General features: G+C 39.5%; 1 protein-coding gene across 2 annotated transcripts in view; it reads right to left on the bottom strand.

Moving 5' to 3' along the window:
• The window catches only part of ADARB2 (adenosine deaminase RNA specific B2 (inactive)), a 567,650-nt gene extending 564,394 nt beyond the window's left edge, over nucleotides 1–3,256 (bottom strand). For both annotated transcript variants that reach the window (XM_006141333.1, XM_006141334.2), the window contains exon 1: nucleotides 2,801–3,256. In XM_006141333.1, coding sequence (XP_006141395.1) covers nucleotides 2,801–2,900 — 100 coding nt within the window. In that variant the 5' untranslated portion in view covers nucleotides 2,901–3,256. The remainder of the gene's footprint in view (nucleotides 1–2,800) is intronic.
• Nucleotides 3,257–22,440: the final 19,184 nt, after the last annotated feature.

Here is a 22,440-nt window from a genome sequence, read left to right as displayed (position 1 = left end):
CTTTTTTTTTTTTCTTTCTTTTTTGGATCTTTAAAGATACACACTTCATCTTGTGTTCTGTGGTTACTAAAAAGTACCTTGTACAGGAGTGTATTTAATTTACAAGACTATAGGTTATATTTAACAATCATGAAAATATTGTATCATTACCACATTTAAGCCATAGCTACAAAGTGTTTCATTTCAGCGCCCGTAGAGTGTTTTGACAATAAAAAGTGTATCATAAGAAAGCCACTTTTAGAGTACAGGTGTCAAAAAAGGATAATGTTTCACAGCAATGGAAAATTGAAAGTTATGATACACCTTAAAAAACCCTTATTGCCCATTAGAAGAATATATATATATGTATATATATATCAATCATAGGCCAAAAGGTCAATATTTATCTAAATTATATTTATTCACTTAGAAGAAGAGCCTTTACTTCGTGTTTACAATTAGTGTTTTCAATGAGGACCTAACAGAGCTTTCCTAGAATTCCTTAACAGTCATCTATATACATGTGGATTTATAAACTGTGACAAGTACATAGTTTTACTATTAGATAAGCTTAAGTCGAGGCTATTCTGTTCAATTACAATTAAGATTCATGACTATTAGGACATAATTTAAACTCACCATTATTCTTTGTAGAAGAAAAAAACAAGGGTCTGGAATAATTAGAAATTACATCTAAACTGATCTACGCCCAGGAAAATGTCGATCATCATTAAACATGTCTGTAGTTTGAATATTATGATTTTAAATTTGATCATGTATGTTTACTATGTTAACTTTTCCCCAAAAGTGAATATTTGGCAATTAGATTTGACTTTCCTAACAATGTAGCTTGTCAGCAGGTCCTACAGGGTATTTACTCACACGCAAATCCATCCATAATAAGAATTGGCATAGAATCTTAATTGCCCTTTTCCACTTCAATTTTTAGTTATGAAAATGAAGAGAACTGGTATATACAAACTAATCAAGACACAGGATTTTTTGCTATATGAATCTTATTTTGAATTGCTATAGTTAAGTTTAGAGCAAATGAAGTCTTTCTCCAGGTTTCTGCTTTCCCCTGAAATCGAATGCTTTCTAAACCAGCATGACTGACATTTATTGGTAAGGCAAATGCATTTGGAGAAAAGCAACAATTTCCATAGGCTTCTATTTCTATAGGTTGCAGTATTGTGAAATGTTATTCCACATGCTTCCATTTTAAATATTTAAATAGACTGAACAAGAAATAACAGGAAATATAAACCTTGAAGTATAGAGATGATGTTTCCTTTTTCCTGTTTTTTTTTAAAAGTCATATTCATTATTGAGTTCTGTGATTTGCTCAGTATCAATGTCACTTTGTTAGCATTATCTTTGGAAGACACTAGCAGGGCTCTTTCAAAATGATATTTTCAAATAGCAAAGTGAATAGCAAGCATGCATCTTAGCAGCTTGAGTTAAGCCGAAATTATAAAAATCACCCCTTTCTGAAACTGAAGGTTCTGAAACCTTTGAAGAAAGTAGGCTACATTTGCTCTCGGTGCCTTGATGTGCAATCAAATTAATGACTGTTTGCTACTGGCATTTATGTCTTGGCTAACATCTGTTTCTGGAAGAAGTAATAAAAGAGTTGGGGTCTGTTACAACATAGTTTGGAAACTTATCTGAGGCCACCACAAAGATGAATATTCCTCAGCGAGGAATATCCTCAGGAGGCTATACGACTTTCACCATATCTAACAATGCATCCTGTACTAAAACATCTGGAAAATCTGGTAAATTTGAGTTGTGCCTTTCCAGTTATGTCTTAGACCTCTCTATTCACATTTTTTTTTTCCTAATTGACACATTTCAAAAGGATAAAAAACTGAACTTTCTTTTGCAGACTCCTAAGAGGAGCTGACAAGAACACAAGTTCCTCTCTGGGAAAGAAAAGGCAACATTGGAAGAATGTTTTAATCCTTCTGTAGAATGCGCCCAGCCTACGATGACATTTTAGGACCGAGCCTCTCATAGAAGAGCAATTACTAATTTTGCACAAGTTCAGTGTGGCAGCCCTTGGCTTGGGATGGCATGGACTAAGTTCAGTACACCCAAGCTCCAAGACTCTCTGGTAACAAGGCAGAGAATGACAGTTCGTCAGCAGCAACCTGTCATCCGCTCCTATTCCTTCTTTTCTGATTGCAGTTGTCTCATCACTAACAGCTTATGTGTCTGTCCGCGGGTTAATTCCTGCTCCTTTCTCCAAAGGATGAGCTCTGAGCTCTTGGTAGGTCCCAGTGTTTACAAACGGAGACGGGAACGCACGCTAAAACGGACAGCCCATTTGGGGAGGCGAGGGCCAGGGTTTTGCCCACTTTTTCCTCCTAGGCAATCCGGATGGGAAAAGCTGGCACAAGGGCTCCTTCCCTCGTTTTCAAGGATATTGGCTTAAGTGAATATTTCCTTTGGCACTTCGTGATATGGTGGCCTCCAAGAGGGTCTAAGGTAGTGGTAGTCCCGAGCATGGAGAGGACTGCGGCACCCGAAAAGGGACGTCCCTCCAAAGGACGGAGCTGCGCACCACAGCCCTGTCCCCGTCCCTGCACTCGCTCCTCTCAGACACCTCTCGCTGAGCGGCTACTCACTCTGTTCCCTCCGGGCTTGAGGAGGCCCAGGCCGTTTACAAAGAGATCTGAACTCCCAACACCCTGCTCTGAGAGGATATCCCACCAGCATCTTAACTAAAGTGCTGCTGGTACAGGCAACCCGGGCTAAGAGGGAGGGCGCGGGAGACTCAGAGTCACAGCAGGCGGGCGAGCGCAGAGCGCGATCTTACCTTTCCTCTTGGACCGCCGCCGCCTCCGCCTCTTGGACTTGCATTTGAGTTGGCTGCTGAGCCCTCCGGACCCCCTGCCGCTCCCCAGGACGGATGCCATCGCTGAGTCCCCGCCGGGAGAACCGAAGAGGAGGCTTCCTTAACAAGTTCACCTTTGTGCTTTCTGTCGCTGCCGCCGCCGCTGCTGCGAAGGCTTTTGCTTTTGCAAATCTCGGAGCGGGCTCACTTTTTGGGACTGAGCACAGAGTACTCTTTCGCTTCCTGATTGTTCCCGGTCACTTAGTTCCAGCCGGGCTGAGAGCCTGGGTGGAAGCCCTTCTGCTGAGCCGCTGCGCCGGAGCAGAAGGAGCTGGGAAGATGAGCTCTGGCGTCCTGAGCGCGCCGAGCTCCTGGCCAGCGGCCCCTTTATCCAGGCGCCCAACGCAGGCTGCTACTTTTGCACCTCTGCTAGTTGTTTGGCACCAGCCACTTTGAAGCCAATCACGCAGGGAGCTTGTCTATTTGCTGCTGCAAAGTCTAATTAGATCCAATCACAACTGTCTTCTGGCTCTGACATCAGCAGCACCAGCCTCACCGCCCCCGGCAGCTTGCAAACTCAGCTCCCATTTGGACGATGGAGCTGCCCAGGACCTGGCTGCGGAGGGAGGCTGCTCTGAGAACAGCAATAACACAACGCCTGTTTATCTGGGAGCGGCCCAAGGGGGCGACGCACAGGGAGGGACCCTTCCCCGGCGTGACAAGGTTTCCTGCTGCAACCACTCCGACAGCTCGCCAGGCTCAGAAAGACGCATGGACCGTTTACTTCAACCCAGCAGTTTCAACTAGTTAATTTATTATAATGCTCCTTGTGTGAAGGGGGGAAATACCTCTGTCCGAAATACGGAGACTTCACTTCCACAGAAAGGGACTGAGCTTTGCAGTTCCCTGGGAGACAGCTTCTTTAGGGGTATTTATTTCTCAGAGATTGCATGTTTGTCTGTTTGCTTGTTTGTTTTGTTATGGTGTTGTTTTCCCCCTTCATATCCCCTGGCTGTTCCCTTTGCAAAAGAAAAACATTGCATAAAGACAGTGTTAGGATCTGAGTCTGATTTTCAGAGTGAGGGATTTCATATGTTTCTTTACTTAGGGAACAATACATCAAAGATAGAAAGGACTCTTATCTGTTAGTGTTATTGCTAAATGCATCCTTCTGATGAAAGGAAATAACATTAACAAAGAGGTAGATTGCAAATTGAAATAGTTTTGAATCTTTTTTTTTTTTCAGGAATAGCCTGTTTCCAGACAATACATATGGAACCGTAACACTACAACATAAAATATAAGACTGTAACTCAGCAGGTGTCACTCCATCTTATATTTAAAATGCATAACCTATTAATTAAAATAGTAATGATTTGAATGGGCATGCACTCTAAAATTCACGAGCACACATTAACATGTTGAGATGAAATGACACACGAATATTTCTGTTATTCACTGCTTTGTACACACATTTTTCAAGCTCCTTATGGGCCTAGAAATTTCCAGCTAATTTTCCTTTTATAAGAAAAAAATAATTCCTCTGGAGGACATTGGACATAATTAGGACATTCATGTGTTGTTATATGGTGAGTTGAAAGGTCATAGCCCAGTTTTCACTGATGAGAGAAATGGAGGAAAAAGAGAATTAATTTAAATTCTATCTCTGTTGCTGTGACTTTGGGCTTAATAATAGTTAAACTATGCCTTGGTTTCCTCATCTGTGAAATGGGGATAACAACAATAGCTACTTCAGAGGTTTGTTCACATAGGAATAGTACGTTGTATCACTCTATGATTGTTTATCTGGCCAATATTTTTTAATTAGCATATGTTTAAGATAGGCCTCAGAGAGAGGGGGCTTGTATATTTCCCTTTTAGGACATTTAACTGTCTAGCTCATTTCAGACTGATGACTACTATCGAACAGCATCCCTCTTCTTTGCTGTTTAGCAATTCTCTTCCATTGACAACACGGTTTAATGCTGTTGATAATTTCTAGAATTGAAATATTGAGAAAGTACATGACTCACCCACTTTCTCTCTACAATATAAAAGATATTTGAGAGCTTAAGCTGTATCCAGAAATGCAGCTGTAAGACTGCTTGTGACACTTCTGAGGTTCATACAATACGCCTGCAATAATCCAAAGTTGTCCTACTTAGGTGCCTGCAGAAAACCCATTGTGGAATTGAAACACCATGAACAAATGCACAGTCACCACAAGCCTTCTGGCCCCTCAGATCCCATCCTCACACAAAGCAAAGATGCTGCGTATGAGGTTCCTATACATTGACCTCTATTTTATTGGGACCGTAGATATGGTAGGCAGAAAATAGAACTTCTAAGTTACAATTCCTTTCTGATTGGTATTGGGTAGAGGAGCAAAACTGAAACCTGATTTTTTTGGTACAGTGCATTTATTAATTTCTTCCACAACCAAGAGAGACAGAAACTGAGAGAGCACCTCCAATAGTCTTGATATCATGATTTGCCCCATCCCAGCTAGGCCCAGATCATGGGCATGCATGTAAGCAGTCCCCTCAGGAAGGTCTCTGGACAAGAATCCAGACCCTTCCCAGGGGTCAACTTCACAGAGTGTCATGTTTTAAGGCTGCACAACCATCCAACTCTAACTTGTATTTTAACAATAATTTAGATTCTAAATAAAAAACTTAGTTAAGATACAAATCTTGGCAAAATTTTACTGTTCTTTGAAGTTCTCTCAATTCATTTTTTTATGCAATTTGGGAAAATATTATTTTAACAGCAATATTTGTTGTTTTCTATATTTTATTTATTTTGCATAAAATAACGTATAATAGATGATGCAAGAGTGATGGCAGGACAACATAAAAATTTGTTTCATATTGTAAGGAGAGAGGCTTTTAAAGAAGAGATTCACAATCATCAATATCTTAACTCAAGCATGATTATTATTACTGTTCATTTTTCTATTGTAAGCAGGGCTTAAAGTGAACACTGTTGACAATCTGCCATTCTTATAATGAGCCTTTTTTTTTTTGTATTTTGTCTGTTCTCTGGACCACATCAGCATGGCTTGGCAGTCTGAAATGATGAACAGCAGTTGGAAGCACATTAGGAACAAGAGCCCACACCGCCCCATCACCCTTCAGGATAACCACTGGGGGGAAGGGCTTTCAGCTAGTTTGTACTCAGCCCCCTCCTGTCCCATAGAACACAGAACTAGAAGTGAAGTTTCCAAGAAGAGCTGGGCTGGCCAAAAGGCCAACTGCCAGCAGCATCTACCAGTGGAGAACTAGGTGAGGGGGACTAAGAATCAGTACTTGGCTAGATTGGAGGGATAGTACTGCCTCTGAGGCTGTCCTCAAGCCCATGATACATATGTGCCAAGGAAGGAGTTTTTCACTGAAGTCCAGATTGGGTGTCCCCAGTGATTAAGACTCATTCGCAACACCTTGTAATTATCATTGTTACTCTTAACTGGTATTTTGTATGATGCTTCTGCTTGTTTGGAATGTCTGTTCCTCCATAGACTATAGAAATCATGAGAGCCAAAACCTTATCCCTGTAGCTCACCACTGCACTGCTGAGCCTAGAATAGTGTCTGCATGGTGACTCATAGTATTTGCCTCTGTTCAGTGTTTGCTCCACTCAAGGTACAGTTCTAAGTGTAGATGTTATAGGAAATCTCATTTAATTTTCACAAGGTCTTCATTTATTTCTGTAAGGTTTATTTATTTATTATTTATTTATTTTTGAGGGAGAAAGGGAGTGTTCCCAACAGGATCTTGACTCGGCAGTTGATCCACAGGCCTCAGCCAGCCCCAGATCATGGGCACGCCCAGAACCTTCCCACATGGGTCATGGGTCAGCCTCACAAAGCATTATATTTTAGCACTGTCCCTCCATGAGAGCTCAGATCCTCATAAAACCATTAGCAGAACCGAAGTGATAATCATCTTAGAGACAAAGAAGCCAAGGTGCAGCGAGTTTAAGCTACTTGCCAAAAGTCACATGGTTGTTGGTCAGTCATTACTGTCATTTTAATTCTATAACCTGAGCTTTTACATCTGTACACCTCTGTCTTTGTATTGTGTTTCTCTTTTCAAATTGCCAGAGGGCAAATGTGCTCAACAGAGAGAAAGAGAGAAAGGGAGAGGCAGAAAGTACTCCAATGAGGCATGGTCATGCCATAATTCCTTCTTCATTTCTCCATTTTGTGAGGATTATGAGCTCACATACAGCAGGCATGTTTTTCTAGCTGAAATTTGAACATTGGTTGACATGTAGGATTTGGCTCCCTTAACCATCAGACTACAGGACCAGAACGCCTCTGTTTTTTTTTTATTCTAGGGTTTGAGACTGGTTAATTTTGTAAATTTCTGCATGTCTACTTCAGATCAGGGAAATACATTTTATTAAATAGTGCCTCAGAGCTTCGCTGAATTTCTGTGTATGTGTAACATATAAATATATTTTTAAAACGTAAAACATAAAAATAACTCATATATGATTAGGAAATGGCTCTCAGCACTGACTACAACTTCTATTGCTACTAAATGCACAAGAGTACCTTATCTGTAACTCTCAAGACTTCAGGTTTCTCTTTTTCCAAACTTTCAGTGTAGATAGGAAAGATTTACCAACCTCGTTTCCCCACTGCCGCTCTGAGTGTTAGACCTTAGTCTTAGACCCCTGTGGCACTGCTAGATAGTGGCAGAGTAGAGACTTAGATAAAAGGTTCTAGTATCTCCCAAAAAGAACATGTGTGAGAAAACCCATAGACTCATATAATTAACCTGAACTACTATTTCTGCCTGTTTCTGCAGAGAGGCCTGCGGTCTCCACCATGAGGTGTGATCACACAGATGGCACTTTTCAACCTAAATTTAAGTGTTTTCCTTTGGACTCCTTGACTTGCCTAAAGACAGGCATCCTCATCCTTTGCTTTAGAATCCTGATGGTTAACACCAATTTACAAAGACTTTAGTTCTTAATCCATCATGTCTTCTGAAGTTCCACACAGTTAATTTAAAGGTATCATTAACTTGGTTTCTTACTGGTTTTCAAAAAAGCAAATAAGAACCCTGACATAAACCAACATGACTAATTTGGAATAAAAATTTTGTCACTATCCTCCATCAGACAATCTTACTAGGTGGGAAATAGCACAACAAAGGTTTCCCTGGAGATATTTATGTTTGCTGACTCACTACATCATCAAATATGACACTAAATTACTACTTCTTACAGAGAAATAGCACAAGAGAGCTTTTTTCCTCTTTCATCTTCAGCCATTGTTCTTAAATTTAAATTATTTACATCAAAGAACTTGGGCTTGAGATCTGAAAGTATTGTCAAATAATATTTTGAGATAACAGTCACTATGCCAAAGCATTCTAATTCACATTCTCCTTGAAGAGTATGGAAGTAGCTTGATGAGACGAGAACAGGGAGAGGTCCTGGGGCAGAGAAGAGTCCTGACTGTGAAAATACTCTTGATACAATCAATGCTCTTACTAAAATTTTTTTCCTTTGTTCATTTTTGTTTTTCTCCTAGGCATGCCTTTAGTTTGAGAACACCAAATACATATTTAGCAGTTTCCTGAATGAACATGGTGTAGAGTAGATTTGCAAGGTATTTTTTTCAGAGTTCCAAGGAATTCTGATTACTGCCGTAAAACAAAGGAAGAGTTTCTAGGCATATAGGGTTTTCTTTATTAGTGAATGAAAAGCACACAGATTTTCATTCACCAATGTACATTTTCTGTCTTCAAGAGAAAACTTACTTGACTTCTGTATTTATGTTTAAAAGGAGACTACTTGGGAAATACAAGCAAAGAAGGTGTTCACATTTGTAATCACAAGATCAGACTTCAGGTTTTGCTTACATTAGTTCTATGTCTCATACTTTGGATATGACCTTAAACCTTCCTGAATTTCATCTGTAAAATGAGAGAAAATGATGTCACAGAATGGCTGTAGAGATTCAAAGCAAAATTCTTTCTGATGAAGCCTGAAATGCTAGTCACATAAAATGGTATTATCTTTTTCAACATGCAGCGCATTGATTTTGGTCATTTACGTACCTATGGCCAGAAAAAGTATTCAAAACTACGGTGGTTGCTGAGATCAAAAGCACTCATGGTAACCAGCTGTTTGTGACAAGAATCCTGCAAGATCATAGACCCATCTACTTGATGCAGTGCAGGTGACCTTGAGTTGTCAATCTTTTCTTAGGGTTAATTGTAACAGCTGATTCCATTTAATCCTGCAGGGTCAGGTTGTTCTTGAGATAGTTCTGCCAGCTGTAGGGACAATGTGCAGAATCAGTGTTTTATGATATCTGTGACCTTTATAGAGTAAAATATGATATTTTACCACTAAATATTTGTGCAGGATATGAGAAATAATGGCCTGAAATAATCCTTAACAGTCTATGTAGATTCAATTACTTACATCTACATTAAGATGCCCTTGGTTGCTAGCTTCTGAAATGTGAAACTTTAACATTTTATTGAATCATAAAGAATTAACATTATTTGAAGCTACATTAGTACACTGCCTACCCTAGGTGTTCCGTTGTGTCTTATATGAAGACAGTTTAAAGAGTTAATTTTTTTGTACTTTCTAAATCTTTGAACCGGTGATTTCCAGAATGAACCACGTCACATCTCCAGAGTGCCGTGACAACATGAAGGAAGAAGGAAAACAAAACGCAGATGGAATTAATGGTTTGGGATGTTAGTTAATGTAATAAATTAAAAAAAAAATATTGGTAGCCTGTCAGGAATACATTTCTATTATTTAAACCAGGATAGGCAGACATAGGAATTTATTTCATTGTTTAATTCTGATGTTTAAAGTCTAAGTTTTTTAGTATTCTCCTCAGGTTTCTTTCTTTCTCCCATTATTTGAGATATAGACTGTGTATATATTATTAAATGCTAATATGTTATTTACCTTTTTTTTCTCCTTTCATTGACTTACGATGATCATGTGCAAATAAATGAATAGATGGCTGCTTGTCACAGTGTTTAAAAGGCTTAAGCAGGCTCTTTTGGCCATTTATGGGATTCATTTAAAAAATGGATTATAATTCCAGACATTTGGCCACAGCATGGAGAGGAAGAGCCAGGAGAATACTAGGAGAAATACAAACATGGGCTTCTTGGGTTCTGAACAGTGATGAAAACTGGGGGGAGGCATGACTCCAGGTCACTGCCTCCCCATGATCTTACCTTCCTTGTGATCCCACCGGACTGGTTCCAAGCTCTCAGGAAAAAGCTGTCATTACAGGCCCCTCCCTTTTGTTTGGTCTGTTTGAGCCTTCATACGAGCAAAATTGGCAATCACAGCAGGCAGGCCCGGCAGGAAGGAGAGTGAAAAACACTTAATATTATCCCTTAACTGAGTGAATGTGGTCCTTATGAAAGGTGGCTAAACACATTAGCAAGAAATGTAATTCGACTGCAACAGATTTGTATGAAAGTAGGTGAGGAAGTTTTCTTTCTCAGAAGGTAGTTTAACCATCACATGCCAGTTCAACATGCATAGCATTTAAATTCCGTGCAATGCAGTGTTTTTCTCTTATTAATCAAAATCCTGGAACCACAAAGAACAGTCTTCATTCTTAGGACAATTATACTTAGGATGAAAACTCATGCGCCCCCTCACTTCTACAAATAAACAGCAGCACCTCTGACCTTACTCACCACAATTATGAAAGAAGGAAAAAGTTGAAGACAGCGAACAGCATCATACTAAGAGAGTACATAAGAACAGACCTTGCCAAGCAAGGATGGAGAGTGGTCCACAAATCTAAGGCCAGCCCCTGTAGCCATGGTGGATATGGTCATAAAGTCCTTTCTCTTGTTTTAGGCTCAAAAAATAAAGAGATAACATTTATTAATATCCCCTTCCAGTGAAGCCATTCTTCTTAGCCTATTTCTGAGAATTAATGTGTCATAATTTTAGACCTTCAGTTTTGTAATTGCTGTACAGGGATTGTTTCTCTAACACTTTCTTAAAATGAAGCAATCCTTTCAAGACTCAATGAGACCTTTTAGGAATGTATGTCTTTGCTTTCTTCTTCATATTTTTATTTCTTTCCAAATTATTTATCCACCAATCCATAACTTCAAAAGTCCACCTCTGGGGGGAGCTCACACTGAAGAACAGAGACCTCTGACCTTTTGTTTGCCTTTTGTGCCATGTGAGGAATTTTTACCTCGGCATATTATGGTAAAGATCAAATAAGTTAACATTTATTAAGGAACTTATTGGGCAATGGAAATCTGTGTCCAAATACAAGAAATAATTCAATCCAGCTGTTGTCTCACAAACTGCTTTATAGGTTCATAGTCAATGAATAACCTTATAAAATTCAGAACCAGGAAAGATGATCCAGAGAGGGTAGGGCCAGCTGGAATCCTGGTCTTGACTCTACCATCCATGTGGGCTCTGACTTCACTTCTCTCTTTAGCAGAAGAAAAGGAATATTAATAACCACCTCCTGGGGTTGCTATAAAGTTGAAATAAATCAACATATGTAAAGCTCTCAGAACAGTTTAAGCACATGCTAAATGATGTGTATGTAGTTGTTAAGTAATGAAGAAAATCCAACCGTCTCATCCTGTTGCTTTTTTTTTTTTTAGAGGTTTTCACTATAGGGTGCATGTGCTTGCCAGGCAGACAGAGAGAGACATAGAGACAGAAAGCGAGAAATCACTCCCCAGGGGGAATGGTCACGCCGCAATCCCTTCTCCTCTGTTCTCCTTTTGGGATCTTGGGCATGCACACACACGTGCCCGGCATGAGTTCTAAGCCACCAGGTCCGGGACGCGAACCGCGGTTGACTACATGGGAGTTCAGCAACATAGCCATTACGCTAACTGCTGGTTCCCTCATCCCATTGCTTTTGAGCATGGTTTTGGAAATTCAATGTCCACACCAATTGTCTACTTTGGCAATTGTCTAACCACATTCAGTGACTTGGTTCTTTCCTTTGATTGTGAAATATAGATGTTAAATGACTGAATGCCCTTCCTTCTTCCCAGGGTGAATTTTGGACCAGAATAAGGTGGGCATAAAAGAATACAATTACTTTGTTAATTTATGTCTCTATTTTCATAGAATACACTCTTTATATAGTATTGTTAGAAGAGTTTTGGGGGATCAGGAGGTGGCAGGGAGGTTAAGGTGGATGGATCCTACTAGAACCATGCTTGACTACATGGTTCTAGTCCTGGACCTGACGGTTTGAAAACCATGCTAGGGGTGTCCACTCAAAATCCTGAGAGGAGAATAGAAGATAAGGGATTGCAACGTCGTCATCCTCCACAGGGGGTGATTTCTTCCTTTCCCTCTCTCTGTCTCTCTCCAGCAAGTGCATGTGCCCTGTAGAAAAACAAGCAAACCAAAAAAAAGAGCAGAGGTTTGGTAAATGTCATGGGAGAAACCATGACAATCTCCAAAGAAAACATGCGAAAAGATTATTAATGTTCCAAGAGAAATCATAAATGGGAGTATGATAGTGGCATAGTGGTAAAGTGCAATGCTCTGTGAGGCTGACTCATATGAGAAGATTCTGGGTTCACATCAAAAGATCTCCTAAGTTACACCAGGCATGCAAGTGCTGTGATCTAGGGCTGGCTGAAGTGGGAGGACTGGTGGATCATAGTCTCAGGACTCTGTTGGGGATACCTGTCACTCTTTCTTGAGAAACCTCTTCTTGGTTTCTCTTGCTCATGAAACTTATTTATTTATTTTAGAGAGATTCTTGTTGTGGGGGAGGAAGGTCTGTGATCACCAGAGAGACGGAACATGAGAAATCACCCCTCGGGGGGGAGGGGGATGGCCATGCCACAATCCCTTCTCCTCCATTCTCCTATCAGGATCTTGGGCACACATGCACACATACCCAGTGTGAGTTTTAAGCCTCTGGGTCTGGGATCAAACCCCATTCTACTACAACGGAGTCCAGTGATATAACTATTACACTATTTGCTGGTCCCTCATTTATTTTTTAACAAAAGGAGAAATATGGGGCCAGCAGGTGGTAGAGTGGTTAAGTCCTTGAACTTGTACATGGCTGACAATGGTTTGAGTCTCAGATCCAGTGGCTTGAAACTCACAGTGGTCATGTCTGCATGCATGCCCAAATTCCCAAGAAGAGAACAGAGGAGAAGAGATTGTGGTGTGGCTATCTTCCTTGGTCGGGGGTGAGGAGTGGGGGGTGATTTCTCATTTTCCTTCTCACTATTTCTCTCTGTCTCTTCAGTTAGTGCATGTGCCCTATGGCAAAAATCTTTTAAAAATGGAGAAATGAGTAAGTGCGAGAGAAACTTAGAGCTGGGAAGACAGACCAACAAGTTCCACTGAGATGTCTGTGTTTCAGGTTTGTATTTGGGTGGGCAGACATAGAACCTAGGGCTGAGAGATTTTTTTTAAGCCTCACTGAACTGAGTTCAAATCTCAGTCAAGCTACCTACTGGCTATGTGATGTTAACTGTGGTGACTTGTCTGCCAAATGGAGATATCAATGGTCATGACATCGTGTTGTGATAAGATAAAGTTGTGCATGAAATATCACATTCACAGACCCTCACTAGCAACACCTAATGACTCCTTCATGCTTCTTTACTATTACTCAAAATCAAAGAATGTTGTTGTTGGCCTGTTGTATGTGAACATTCACTTTCTTGTGAGTACTGTTGGCATGATATTATAATGGTTAACAGGCGGTTTACACCCAGGATACTTCAGACCTTTGGTGAAATTAAATTGTTCTGAGTGGCATCCCGTGGTCACGACACTTTAGCAATTGTGAAGGCTACGAGTAGGCAGGCTGTGGACTGATGGTGACTCAGGGACATTCAAAGTCATATTGGTCTCCACTGGACACTCAGTGATGGGCCCTTGTTCTCTAGAGTCAGCTTGCCAGCCCATCAGAGACAGATGCGATTTTCTGAGGACAGTCGCAAGCGATCCATGTAAATTGCACTTGGAGTGCAATCAATAGATGTGACAAACAGCCAATGCTGGCAGCAGGGGACATAATGAAGGTGTGACTGTGTAAACGCTCACAGATAACAATGGAGGGGAAATTACAGGGCAGTGTTGTATTGAATAAGTGTGGAGCCAAATGAGCTGTGCGCTAGGGTCAAGCTTTCCCACTGCTCAAGTGTCTATGCTGTTGTCCTTTGTAATTGTTAGTGGCAGTGGAGCCCGCTGGACGCGCGGAGGGCATGTATTCAGCCCGCATTTGTTCTGCATTACAATCCACTCTGGATGCCACCAGCTGATCCACAGTGTCAGTGACCACCTCCCAGTGGACAAGACACCACCGAAACACCAATCCTTCTCTCAGCCAGAGTCAAGAGGGCCATCATTAAAGCAATAACTAATTCCAGGCTCTCCTAGAAAAGGATTGGAATGGAAAATCACTTTGGGCTATGATTAAAACGTTTTCAATTTCTTTGGTATCTAGGAAACAGTTTCTGATAAATGAAGAGAAATAAGCTAATATGCTATTTCTTTTTTTTTAAAAAAGATTATATTGGAGAGCTTCAATAAAAAAACTTATATGTATAACCTACATGTACAATGTTTTTCAATTATTTTAATAATGAATTCTAATAATTTTGATATGTATGTTTTCATGATTTTTATGACTTGTAAATTTATTTCAAGTTTTCCAAACCTATGTTTTTTTGTTTGTTTGTTTGTTTGTTTGTTTTTTGCTGAGGCATATATAGGTAAACATTTATTAAATATGCTATTCAGGAAAAACTTTAAAGTGAATCACAGTTGATAAAATCCATAAAGGGGGAAAACTAAATTGACCCTTTTCTGAACTGTAAAACATAGCATAAATACTCTCAAACACACAAATATAGAACTTTATGAGATACTGCAGAGTGAACACCCTCAAAACTGCCACACAGTAAGGAGAGGAAACCTCACTCACTACTCATCTCAGAAGCCCTTCTTTGTGGCCCATCTAACCTCTCATTCTTTTTTTCTTTTTTTTAATTTATTTTATTCACAATTAAAGTATGGATTTAGTTTGGTACGAAAAATTTTTGAAATTCATACATAGTTTTCTTGTTACACATATTTCCCTGAGCTTTTTTTCTTCCCCTGAAACATTTTTTTTCTTAATTAAGTTACATTCATTTCCTGAGCATCGTCACAGCATACAAAATGTGATTTCCCATCCAGAATATACTGCATAGTGGTTTAATCATGCATTTTATTGCCAATAATTTTGCATTTCTAGTTTCATATGTGTATTTTTAAACACTAACTTATAGTAAAATATTATTGGGCACTCCTAATGATTATATTTTTACAAGGGATTTGACATTTTATGCCTGAGATGACCATTTATTTTTTTGGAAAGTTGCCATATTAATCATCGAATATATTACTTTTTACATTGTTTACATCTTAAAATATAATGAAAAATTAAAATCATTTAACAATTGTGTTGTTATAATAGTGTGTATTCAAAAAATTGTTATAAAACATCAAAACAAATTGGTGAGATTTCTACTTTCCAGTGGATCACTTTCTCATGTATTCTCATATAAACTAGTTGGCCTCTGGAGAGCAAATACAAGTTTCTTGCTTTCTAGATAAGATAACATGGAGCAGAGACACAGGCATGAGTAGAGGGCACTCTCAGTGTGGCCACGGGGGAAGATCTCCAACCCTTGCTTCCTCAACTGCATCCTGTATAATCCACACATCCTGCCATTCATCTCTGCTTGTCAAACGACATACATTGGATAATCTTGCAGCCACAGTATTTCTCTACACATTGATTTGCCCACATAATTAAGAAAACATAGCTCAGTGAGGTCGATATTGTAATGCTTATTATTGAGCATGCAGCCTTTTTTTTTTTTTTTTCCTTTCAGGGCTCATATGCAAAAAGAAATACGTTTTTGAACAAATAAGGTTCTTGGTGAAAGTTATTTTCTTTGGTAAACAATATGTTTAATTTTTATATTTACAATCAAACCTATTTTGTGAGATTTCTGAACCATGCTCCAAATAGCTCATGATTAGTGTCACTGTAATATGAATTATGAGCACTTCCATGTGTGGTATCCGCACCTGCAGTCTTTTTCTCCACCAATCTGGAAAGTATCTAAACTCTCGCCGACCTTGAGCTGGTGAGGGGTGGCAATGCTGCCATTCCAGATATCTCCTAGGGACCAAACACCTGAGTTAGTCCCACTTTCCCAAAGTAGAACTCAGAGAAACTTGGTAGTTAATCTGGATGAACAAACCCAGATGAAGTAACCAAGCACAGGAAAGGTAATGCTGTAGAGAGGACCGTAGCAGCTTACAAGTTGAGTCTACTGTAAACACTATTTTAAAGGGAAACTGGGTTTAAATTTTAAGGTAGATTTTCTTTCCTCTCTTCTCTAAATTATCTGACTTTCCTCATTCCACGGTTTTGATGTGACAAAAAGTAAAATCTGAAGAGACAGAGCCAACCCCAGAACCAGAGTTGGACAAGGCACAGAAATTGGAATGATCAGACCAGTAATTTCAAACGACTATGATTAATATGCTCAGGACCCTAGTGAAAAGGGTGGACAAGCAAGAGCTGTTAAGTGATGCATGCAGGGAGATAAAAACACTAAGAAGGAACCCAAAGCAAATGTTAGAAACCAAAAACAGTAACAGAAATTTAAAAAGTGCCTTTGATGAGTCATTCAGTAGATGAGACATGGCCGAAGAAAAATCAGTAATCTTGAAGAAATGTTGAGAAACTTACGAAACTAGAATGCAGAGAGAAAAAAAGAAGGATAAAAAGTCACACCAGAAAGTTATAAAATGTGTAATGGCAAATACCAGAAGGAAAATAAATAAAAGCAGCTATTTGTAGTAATAATGATGGAAATAATCCACAACTAATACAGACATTAAACTAAATGAAGGTATGGATAAATTAGGCACATATTTAAAAATATTATGTAACAAGAATGATCCTGACTCCTAATAGATTACACTTGTCACTCAGGAATAGCAGTTTCCACAGATAGTTGAACTGGTTTGGTTTAATACAGTTCATTGATTTATCACAACTCTGTTTCATTTAAAATCTGCTCAAATCACAATAAGATCATTCAATTAGCTCAAATAATGTTTAGAATGTAGTTATTTAAACTTGGAAAAAAGAGGAAGAAAGCAAGTGAGTATTAGTTGCATGGAAATTTAAAAAAATCTTTAAGTTGCCACAAGGCAGGTACACTCACCAGACAGAGATGGGGGGAGAGGAGGGCCAGGTGGGGAGAGAAAACATACCTCAATGGGATGTGGTCATATTGCATCACTTCTCCTCCATTTCTCCCACATTACTGAGACTATAGGCATACTCACACACAAACTCTCCAGCCACAGAGGCCTGGATTTGAACTGCATTCATGTGGGATCAAGCTGTTTTATTTATTTATTTTTCGGAGAGGCTTTTGTAAGCGTTCACCAGAAAGACAGAGAGAGACAGAGAGACAGAAAGTGAGCAATCACCCCCCAGGGGCGATGGCCACATCAGAATCCCTTCTCCTCCATTCTCTTCTTGGGATCTTGGGCATGCATGTACATGTGCCTGGCATGCGTTTAAGCCACCGGGTCTGGGACTCGAACCATGGCCAACTATATGGAAGTCCAGCGACATAGCCATTATGCCAACTGCTGGTCCCGAGAAAGCAAACCACCAGGTCGGAACTCGAACCACAGTTGGCCATGTGAGAGTCCAGTATCCTTAACTACCACACCACCTGCCTGCCCCCAAGCTGTTTTAACCATGAGCTATGAGATCGACTCTCAAAGGTCTTTATGTAATGTTCCTGTGTCACCATATCATCACTTCATCTTCTCAGTAGCTATTCTCAAACCTGGGTACTTAATAGAACTACCTGAGAGAGGGTTAGAAATAATAATAATCTGAGGACTCCCCACTCATTCATCACTATTGCAGTGGGTAAGGTCCAGAGATTAGTCTTTCATAGCTCCACAAATGATGCCAATTTCTAGCCAAATTTGATGACTAGTGTTTGTACCATATGCAAGACGAATGTTGAGAACTACTACTTATTTACACAGAAAGCTTTAGAATCATGGTTCTGTAACATCTACACAGACAAGTTTAGAATCTGTGTTATATGCCATCTATGCAGGAGGACTGAAGTCTGCTTTTCTGTACCATGTAACTCAGGAAGGCTTAGAATCACTGATACGTACCATGTACCCAGGAAGATGAGTGCCACTCTTCTGTACCATGTGTATAGGAAGGTTAAGGATCACTTTCTTGTCACCTTGGGGAAGGTTGCATAGCACTGTTCCATGCCATCTACATGGTATTATGTTTTTTTTTTACATGCAATTTATTTTTAAAGAACAACTGAAAGCAATACAGTTATTGAATAAAAAAGGAAATTGTACCAGTAATTTAGCATACTTATGCAGCAAAATTGACTAGCAGTTTAACACATTTATACTCACAAGCAGCTGAAATACCTAAATAACACTGTTCTATAAGATCAATTTTTGCTGAATAGCTAGGGCAATCATTAAAAAAGCATTCTGGTTGTTTAAACATTTTGGGATTAGTCACACAACCCAATGACTGTCTTATTCAAGAGTTATGGTGAACAAAAGAATTCACAGAAGTGATCTGTTCAAGAATGAGCAGTAACTGTGACTGTGTGCTAGAAAGGCCAATGTTTCATTCTTCATTCATTTGTTCCACAGATATGTATTTAACACACGTAAGTGTTAGATATTCTCTGGAGTATTTGGTAAATAATAAAAAATAATAATTTATATGTGGCATTTCCCTTTAAGATAAAGAGGGAAGCAAAGGTAATAATGATTTAAGTAAAAGAGTCATGCTATCAGGGAGTTCATAGGAGAAAGCAGGCTTCGGTATGACTGGGATTTTTTATTATTTTTTTTTTGAGAGGTTTTTGCTATAGTGCACGTGCACTCACCAGAAAGACAGAGAAAGACAGAGAGACAGAAAGCAAGAAATCACCCCCAGGGGGGTTGGCCACACTGCAATCCCTTCTCCTCCGTTCACCTCTCAGGATCTCGGGCACGCACATGCACCCAGTGTGAGTTTAAGCCGCCGGGTCCAGGACTCGAATTGCAGTTAACTACATGGGAGTCCAGCGACATAGTCATTATGTCAAATGCTGGTCCCTGGGAATTTTTTTCTGTATCCCTCTTATAACTGGGCTATAAATTATGTCCATGAGGAGGGACATGTTCACATTATTGATGTACAATGATAAGACTGTATTTACTTAAATTGTCTATCAGGAAAAATCCTGAGACCAGACAGTGTCATCAAGCTTACCCGTGGGACAGCCACAGTTAAGAAGAGATGCTCCAGCTACAGAGCAGGTCATTTGAATCTGTCTCCCTGGCTGAGCTTTCAAATGCATCGGAACCTTTTCCTTAAGGAAAGGTTCATGATGTGACAGCCACAATACCTCTCAACATGATGTCCCAGAGGACTAGGAAAGGAGGCAGCTTTCTAAAAATGGCAGTGAGGAAAGACAATAAATCCACATCTCTATATAAAACCCAAATGCTTCCACCAATGCTATTATATATTACAATTTCCTACAATGGTGAAAAAGAAAAAAAAAACCCTAGGATTTGCTACCTACTATTATCTGGGTGTGAGTATTAAGCACATCATTCTAAATACTCTTTCTTAGAACTCAGAATAGAAAATTTCATGATCCTCATATCTAATAAGAAAGGGTTTATTTTTAAAGCTCTATTAGCACCCACATATTCAGTTTCCAAACAGTTTGTTCCATATTCATTCTATGCATTTGCATTTATTTTCAGGTATGTGTGTGATATATATATATATATATATATATATCTTTTATAAGTCAGAGAGACTGAACAGTGTCCTGCTATAGCCATCCACCCTCGATCTTAGTCTCAGGCCATGAGCACATGCATGGTTGGTGAACTTAGGCTGGTCTTAGAATGTGAACCTATGGCCTTCCCATACGGGTCAGCTTCGCAGAGAGCAGTTTGGCTGCTTTACCACCCTCTGGCCTCAGTATGCGGTGACATTTATCTACTCTGTTTTAAAAAGTTTTACACTGCAAATTAAAAAGAAGTGAAAGAGAACCAGAAATTCCTTCCATATATAATATTAATTCAAATTTTAAAAAAAATTGCTGGGGTTTTAAAAAATTAATATTATGAATGAATTTCATTTTTTTGCATCAAAATAAACTTGTATGTGAATTCTAATTTTTTTTTAAAGAGAGATTTTTCTTTAGGGCATGTGCATTCACCAGAGAGACAGAGAGACAGAAAGTGAGAAATCATCCCCTTCCCAGGGGTGGATGGTCATGCCACGATCTCTTCTCTTCATTCTCCTCTGAGATTTGGGACACACAAACACGCATCTGGAATGACTTTTAAGCTACCAGGTCCATGACTCAAGCCACAGTCGACCACGTGGGAATCCAGCACCTTAACGTCACCTGCTGGTCTCCTAATTACATTTTTTAAGCAAATATTTTGAGGTACCCCTCATATTTATGTTAGATATGTAAAATTTTGTTTTAGCAATTTGTTTGCTGTATATTTTTCTTGTAAATTATCAATTTAAATGTTCCCTGAGGGGAAAAAATAAATTAAAAATGCATTCTAGACATTTGCTGGAGATCTCTTTTTTGGCCAAGGATTCTACTTATAGCAGACATCAATGTTGTAACAACTATTGAATCAAAAGAGATCATCAATCTATGTTTATGTATGTGTTTAAGTTAGCATATTCAGGTATAATTTCCCATTTTCCCACTTCGTGCATTAAGTGAGGATGGTACTAAAGCTCTTTTGGATTCTTGAGTTGTCTGTGTTTCCTCCAATGAATCATAAAGTAAATTGGCAGAACTTACTCTCTTTTACAGAAGATAAATGGTTTTTAATATTTTAAATGTATATACTTGTTAGCAGGGAGTGTGCAATGCTACCCATCTCAGCTCTACTTCATTGTTAAAAACAAAGTCACAGTGTAAAGCAATTTTGTCTTTTGTGTCACAAAAGCATGGCCAACATTGATACTATTTAACATTTTATCAACTGAGCAAGAGAAGAGATATTACCTCTTTGAGCACCAGGCAAAGGTCACACAGCTAATGCTGATCCCTGCCAGCTGTAATACATTGTATGGGAAGCATTGACAATTGCTACTCCACTGTATTTTGCAAGACATGAGGGGTCATAACAATAGGATTGTTATGTTGTAGAAGAGCAGTAATTCAAGTCCTGTTTGCTTGAGCTGAGCTTGAGCAAGCGGCTAAGGTCAAAAGTGGTTCTGCTGTCAGAGGGGTTGAAATGTGGAGAGCAGGCTTGAGTGAGCCCACAGAGCAGTCTTTGGGTCAGGTGTGGATCTGGGCTGGGGACGCCCCACTTACAAGTTGTTATCACTCTCCAGATTCCTGTTAGCTCCTCATTCTTGGAAGAGGGAGATGAATCCATCTTTCTTCTCTGAAACACAGGTTTTATTGCCCTGAGTAACCTCTAGAGCAGCAAAATGCTCCCTGATCTCTGCTTCTCTCCTTAGAGAAAGCACACTCTTAAACCTCGGCCCCTGTGGAGGGAGGAATTGCTTTCTATACAGGGCAGACTAGCGTTGAGTCTAAGGGTACTGCAGCCTTCATGTGTGAGCTCAGATTCTCATGTTTAAAAAGAAGGATATAACAAAACGAAATACACAGACAGCCAAAAGCAACGAGATAAAACATTGAAAAAAGTGGAGACAAAAAGTGGTTCCATTTTAGTTTATGGGAAATGATCCCCATAGTCCCAGGGATCCAGGTTACCTACACTATGCATGCAAACAATTCACTGTTTCTTACTTGCCCCCTAGTAATAAATGAGTTCTCATTATATAAAACATATTTTTCTCTCCTTTGTTCTTGGCATAACAATGTGGAGTTTTTTCTTCTTTAAGTCACAACTATGTTTCTCCCACAGGGCTCACCCCTCATTCCCTACCAGAACAGTCTGGAGACCCTTTGCAACTGAAGTGTTCATATTCATCCTATCATAAGCTCCAAACCATGCCACATTTCTATTATTAGGTACCAGGATAGAGCATAGTTATACATTTTTAGAGAGTCTCTTTTTTGATTAAAGGCATAAGATCTGTAGTCTTTCTATTCCTTACACACGCGCACCCATAAGCACACATGATTCTGGGAAGAGGAGTCCATCCTGTGCAGCCACAGGGGGTCACTGCAGAGCAGCCCAGGTCCTCCACACTGCTAGATTGCTCTTTGTACCGTCTTTCTATTTTCAACAAAAGCATCTTTTAGCTCGTCAGAAACATTCTTGCTTTGCTTTAGAATGATCTTGATAGAAACAGATTTTGTAAATTAAAAAAAAAAAACACGAAAACAAGAGAAGGTAAGAGCTAATCTGTTCCTAGGTATTAATAAAGAGGAATAAGACTCATAGATAAATGATATTTTTTGCCAGGATAACTTACCTAAAGATGCTGTGTCAAAGAGCAGTCCCAGTGGCTAGGTGCCCAGACGCTGATATTCAAGAAAAGACCTAAGAAGAAGCACCATAAA

Source organism: Tupaia chinensis, unplaced genomic scaffold (assembly GCF_000334495.1).
Source record: "Tupaia chinensis unplaced genomic scaffold, TupChi_1.0 Scaffold000052_1, whole genome shotgun sequence".
Classification (NCBI taxonomy): domain Eukaryota; kingdom Metazoa; phylum Chordata; class Mammalia; order Scandentia; family Tupaiidae; genus Tupaia; species Tupaia belangeri.
This window is presented reverse-complemented; position numbering and strand designations above follow the sequence as displayed.